Source organism: Rhinichthys klamathensis, unplaced genomic scaffold (assembly GCF_029890125.1).
Source record: "Rhinichthys klamathensis goyatoka isolate OS25496 unplaced genomic scaffold, OSU_Roscu_1.1 h1tg000123l_1, whole genome shotgun sequence".
NCBI lineage: Eukaryota > Metazoa > Chordata > Actinopteri > Cypriniformes > Leuciscidae > Rhinichthys > Rhinichthys klamathensis.
In genome coordinates this window covers 6920395-6927203 of record NW_026606660.1, presented here as the reverse complement: position 1 = coordinate 6927203, position 6809 = coordinate 6920395, and the positions used below count along the sequence as shown (strand labels likewise).

Sequence of the window (6809 nt, the reverse complement as noted above, 5' to 3'; positions counted from 1 at the left end):
TAAGTGCGAGCCTATGTAACAAGACATGAATAGCCTATATCTCTCTTCTACTATTTTAACTAGGTCAGATGAGCGTATTTAAAGAATATGGAAATATATAAAAAGGTTGGCTTCAAAATAACTATTATTATTCCTACAGACAACGCACTGGGGTCTCTGGGAGCCCAAACATAAAAAACATACAGCACACGGAGCCTTTCACAATAGGTAATAAAGACCCTTGACCAATACGCATGCATACGATGGTTAAAAGAGTGTTTACTGACACGAGCCCCCAAGAGCAGGGTTGCAAGCATACAATTTGCGCAAACGCACGCGTTGGAGCAGCAGTGGTGTGGTGGTGATGCTCGCTGCATGCCGCATGTCTCGCGTCGCATAGCGCACACACACAGACGGAAGCGGGCTCGTGTCAGCTGGAATCACCTTTACGCGTTATTTGGCGTCCAGTAAACGCGACGAATCCGAGGAATTTGGGTTCGACACACGCAAAAGCTGACGGGTTGCGAGCACCAGCACATTTCAATTAGCCTCTAACGCGTTACTTGAAGGTAAGAGGCGATGCATGCGTGTGTATGCAGCTGTGAGATATTTATGTGCGTCGCGGTCGTGTTTGTTTAATTTTCTGCTTTTGCCGTTTAATGCATCGAAACGATCTAACAGGCGCCAGGGATGAATGAGTGAGTGAGTGAGTGAGTGAATGAATGAATGCCTCTATGTGACTGAATGAAAAGGTTCACTCTGAGAAAAGAAAAGAACACTCTGCGCAGGTTAAGGGTGTATTAAGCTTGAATTAGAAAAACTGTATATTTGATGCATTTATAGCCCTGACAGCCACTGTTACGAACGCTTAGTGGTTAGTACTTGTTACTCTCTGTTAATGGACAAACCTTTGGTGTTGTGTAATGAATTTAAGAGATGCACTGATGTTTCTCAGCTTCACTTGAGAGATTTTTAATGCGATTTGAGCGCAGTGCAAAAAGGGACTGCGTCTTTTCTCTGCGGTCTGTCGGAGTGGTCCACATTCACACTGGTGCAACATTAAAACACATTTGAATGATTCAAAATGGCATGCTATATGTTAGTAGGGTTGGTTATATGTATATAGGTAGCCAACAAATCATGTTCTACTGTCACATCAAAAGGCTCGGGCGGACGAGATGTAGAATAAATGGCATGTTAACCAAACGCACAGATGGTGACACTGCGCTCTTCAACAGATCTTCGTCATTAAGACCTTTAATTCCTCCGTTTAGGATTATGGATAATTTTTTCTGCCTCGCTTCCCAGTGGTTTCCCTTCTCAAGGTCATTCGTTCAGCCATTGGTGCTTGAAAAAGCCCCAGTGCTATTACATAAGAATGACGAATGGGTCGTGGGTAATAATATTCCTGATTCTCTTTAATCAAAGCTGCATTCTTAGAAAATGTGTTCGAGGCTGCTCAGTTTTTCATGCTCAGTCGCTCGGCACATTTGATGCAGGAGAAGCTGCAAACACAGACAGACGCTCCACATGGAAATAAAAAGCTCCTCTCCAACCCCTCCCCGTTTGTAGCCTATTTTACCTGATGCCCATTTTTACACATAAACTCTTGTGACTTTGATCTATTTAGAGAAACACAACACGGTCAGGCTGATTGCAATAATCTGATCTCACTTGACATCCCTGTGTTCATATTTTTAATAACTTGTACATTGTGTACCATTATTTTGTGGAGCTAGTTGCATATATACATTTGAATTCATATTTTAAATCATTTACATTTACTATGCATGACATCATGTTCTTTTCCTTTATGTAGGCCTATATTGGGTAATGTTCAATCTATATGCATTGCATTAATGGTCAATGCTGAGCAGGCCAATTTAATTAAGATGTGATCCTAATTTAATGACAGTTCATGAGATGCAGCACAAACATTGGCTTCATTATATATACCATAATATATATATATATATATATATTATATTAAACCGAAAATGTTTTTGGAACTCACATATTGTGGAATATTGTTTATTGTTATTGGCCCAGTTATTGGTTGATGCAATTATTTAAATTTCATATTTCAAACCAATTTAAAAAAATTAAAAAAATTTGACTGGCAGCTGGTAGATCTATCTATCTATCTATCTATCTATCTATCTATCTATCTATCTATCTATCTATCTATCTATCTATCTATCTATCTATCTATCTATCTATCTATCTATCTATCTATCTATCTATCTATATCTATCTATCTATCTACTGGTCAAAAGTTCGGAAACTACTATTTTTGATGTTTTTGAAAGAAGTCTCTTATGCTAATCAATCCTGCATTTATTTGATCACAGAAACTGTAATATTGTGAAATATTATTACAATTTAAAATAATAATTTTCTATTTTAATATAGTTTAAGATATCATTTATTTCTGTGATGCAAAGCTGAATTTTCAGCATCATTACTCCAGTCTTCAGTGTCACATGATCATTCAGAAATCATTCTAATATGCTGATTTATTATCAAAGTTGGAAACGTGCTATTTTTTTGTGAACCTGTGATACTTTTTTCAGGATTCATTGATGAATAAAAAGCTAAGAAGAACAGCATTTATTTAAAATACAAATCTTTTCTAAACATATACATCTTTACTATCACTTGTTATCAATTTAACACATCTTTGCTGAATAAAATATTAATTTCTTTCAAAAAAGAAAAGAAAAAAATTACTAACCCCAAACTTTTGACCAGTAGAGATTTCTATTTTCAAACTTTTTATTCATCAAAGAATCCTGAAAAAATTATCACATGTTCCAAGAAAATATTAAGCAGCATAACTATTTACAACATTGATAATAAATCATCATAATAGAATGATTTCTGAAGGATAATGTGACACTGAGGACGGGAGTAATGATGCTGGAGAAATTCAGCTTTGATCACAGGAATAAATTACATTTTAAATATTAAAATAGAAAAACATTATTTTAAATTGTAATAATATTTTTAATAATATTATTGAGCATAAGAGACTTCTTTAAAAACAATATATATTTTAAATAAAGGAGTTTCTTTTTACAAAATCGACATTGTCGAGAATCAGGTGGTCTTCGCCAAGATATTGGAAGTGTAATTTCCGCAATATTCGGACAGTCTTTTCAATGCACACATATTTTGAGTAATTTTTAAATAAATATTGTTTAAAAATAAGTGCACCAAATTTGAAGCACCAAAGCTTCATCAAATTTGTGCACACTGAAAAAATGGGTGTGGAAACAATTTTCACTCAGAAATTGCTAGTAAATTTCAGAAATAATTACAAAGAAACACATTGAATTAAACGTGAAATACAAAGACTGAAATAGTATTTTCCTGTACGATACTCCTACAAAAAAAAATCATTTTCTACAGTGTACATATTTCTATCATTAAGTTTAGAATGTATAAATACATTTAGAAAGTATTATGTACAGTGCTTAGCATAAGTGCTACACCCATGCTAAAGTCGACTAAAAAGAGGAATAAAAAAAATTATCTTTTGGAAATTGATCTAAAACCTTTAAGGACACCAATTTTCTTTGTGAATGAATAATGTATCGTAAATAAATAAATGTTCTTCCTTAAAATACAGGGGGCATAAGTCAGGACACCCCTGTTAAATTCACCTAGAGATTGGCATGGTTTTATTTCAGTTAGCCTAATAGCTGGTTTGATTTGCATTGAAAGATGATCTTATGGAAAGTACCCCATGCCAATCTCTAGGTATGGTGAAGGGTATGTGATGATGTGGGGCTAATTTTTAATTCCAAAGCCCAAGGGAAATGTATCAGCATAGTATCCTGGATCCATGAAATAACTGGCCTTTAAAAATAAAAATCTGCCTTCCTCTATTGGAATTTAACAGGGGTGTCCTGACTTATGCACCCTGTATTTTAAGGAAGAACATTTATTTATTTACGATACATTATTCATTCACAAAGAAAATTGGTGTCCTTAAAGGTTGAATTTTTCCTCATTTTTTAAAATTAAGGCATTAAGATCAGTTTCCAAAAGATGATTTTTTCATTCCTCTTTGGATCACTTATGCTAAGCACTGTATATATCAATAGATTTATCAATGGAGGTGTTTGATGGCCAAATGCTGATATAATCATCATTGGCCTTTAACACATACGATCAACTGCTAATCAAAAAATATTTTTTTGTGACAGTTTACGTTGTTGCTCCATTGTGGGACCAGTGCTTATAGATAGATTACAGTTCAGACTCAAATTCCCTATTCAGGAACAGAGTGGCTGTCAGAGATGCTGTATCCATTAACAATCTCTAATTAAAACACCACTATAGAACTACTTTGGAGAACTTTCTGTCACCATATCATTTATTTCCTTTGCAGTAATCATGGGAAAACAGAACAGCAAACTGACCCCTGAGGTGATGGAGGACCTTGTGAAGAACACAGAGTTTAATGAACATGAGCTCAAGCAATGGTACAAGGGCTTCCTGAAAGACTGTCCCAGCGGTCGACTAAACCTGGATGAGTTCCAGCAGCTCTATGTTAAGGTGAGAGACCATTGGTGTTTAGTCTAGCATTTCAACAAGTCAAACATCACTATTATTGGTGCACATACTTGGGACTTAAAGAGATAGTTCACCCAAAAATGAAAATGCTGTAATCGCTTACAAGCCCTCATGTTGTTCTAAATTTGTATGAATGTCTGTCTTCTATTCAACAAAAAAGCAGATATTTTGAGAAATGTCTCTGTGTTTTATGTGTCCATATAAAATGGGCTGCAATTCTTCCCAATTTCCCAACGTTCTTTAAATTATTGCCTTTTGTGTTCTGGTGAAGAAAGAAAGTCATACAGGTTTGGAACCAGCATGTGGTCGAGTAAATTATTACAGAATGTTTATTTTGGGATGAATTATCCCTATAAAATTGGGGAGTTAACTCTTCCAGCATCGTTTGCGCTCAAGACATGGTTCCTCAAATCATAATTCATGTTTAAGAGAGGTGTGTTGGTTTTATCTGATATGTATATATATATATATATATATATGTATTGTTGGATTTAAAAAAAAAGGTCAGGAAAAAGGAGAAAGCTAACAAAAAAGAGTGACTGTCATAGTATGTTTAACTGAAGACAGTAGAGTTAAGCACAAACTACCATCAAAGCTGCAGTCTGTGAAATTTTATTCATGGAACAACTGTGATATTGTGAGATGTGAGGACTCACATTCTACCTGTTGCGCGGTGGCCAGTTATTTTTTAATGAATTGCCATGGAATGGACCTGAAGCAAAGAACAGAACCTGCTGTGGCTGCTATAGAAAAATCAGACATGAAAATCAATAAACATACACAAATCCCTCTTAAAGGAACAGTTCACTCAAAAAATAAAACTGCTGTCATTATTCACGTCAATCCAAAGCTGTATGTGGACAGACGTTAAGCAGAACATTTTATACAATGAAAAGTCATAGTGACACATCTAGCAAGCTCCAAAAAGAGAGAAAAGCACCATGAGAGTAGTTGGATGTGAATGTTGAAATGTGATATTAAGTATCCCAAGGCATCTAAAGACACATGAGAGCTTTGTGACTAAAATGTAGGTGAATATTCACTAATACTCTTTGGGCCAGATATACTAACAGCTTGTGCCAGAGCAAACTCTCTTTTGGTCAGGATTTCCTAAAGACAAGCAGTGAAAAATTTGTGCTGAAAAGGCCTGGACAGGGTTATTTTTGTGGCTTATCTTATTGCATATGCATTTGTAGGAGTTTCCCTTTCAGGTGCAAAATTTATGGGAGGAGAGTATTTAAATCAATCATGCAAGGTGATTTACTAAGGTTTGCGCTAGTCAGTTTACTGGTTTTTGAGCCATTATTTAACGCACAAAAAAGCATGTCTTAAACCAGGCGTTAATTTGCACTGCTCTTGGTAGATTGCGCTAATTTGCATTGACTCTTGGTAGGAAATGATCCGGCTGCGTCTGTGTTCTTTCATTTGCGCATCGTCAGTAGATCACATGAAAAACTTTACACTCCCATCTGCGCTTTTATGGAATTGTGCTCTCATGCTAATCTACCCTGTTTAGTAAATCTGGCCCTTTGACTGCAGCAGAGAGGAAGATTTTCGGTGAATAATTAAACTAAATTTGACTCTAACACAAACAAAGCTATTATATGACTTCAGAAGACTTGGAATATAGTGCTAAATGTTGTGCTTTTGTCACTATGAAATATAGAGATATACCGTCAAAAATTCTTCATGCAGTTTTGGGTGAACAATTCTTTTAACATATCACAACAATCAACCAAATTGCCAAACCAATCAACGGACTAAAATCTTTTTTTTTTCCCTTGCAGTTCTTTCCTTATGGTGACGCATCGAAGTTTGCGCAGCATGCATTCAGGACCTTTGATAAGAATAGTGACGGCACTATCGATTTCAGAGAGTTCATCTGCGCCCTGTCCATCACATCACGGGGAAGCTTTGAGCAAAAGCTCAACTGGGCTTTCAACATGTATGACCTGGATGGAGATGGCAAGATCACTCGAGTTGAGATGCTGGAGATTATAGAGGTACCAAAAATTGGTTTATTTGCATGAAATGAATGCCACTGGATGAACCTGTGTTTAAATGAGCATTTTCCACAATTTGTTTTGTTCAAAACAGTACTGTCAACAACAAAAAAACACCCAACAAAAAGCACAAAATATTATATTATATATTATATAAAATGTAACAAGATTTACATTGGCTTCCTAAAAGAATTAAAAAACATACAAAGCAAAACACACCTGATGCACATTCTTTGTTCTTCATTT

At 35.5% G+C, this 6809-nt stretch overlaps 1 protein-coding gene across 1 annotated transcript in view; it reads left to right on the top strand.

The window, feature by feature from the left end:
- The first annotated feature begins 286 nt into the window (after positions 1–286).
- The window catches only part of vsnl1b (visinin-like 1b), an 11134-nt gene continuing 4611 nt past the window's right edge, over positions 287–6809 (top strand). The window contains exons 1-3 of the mRNA XM_056256004.1: positions 287–548; positions 4376–4542; positions 6348–6563. Of these exons, the coding sequence (XP_056111979.1) occupies positions 4381–4542; positions 6348–6563 (378 nt within the window). The 5' untranslated portion in view covers positions 287–548; positions 4376–4380. The remainder of the gene's footprint in view (positions 549–4375; positions 4543–6347; positions 6564–6809) is intronic.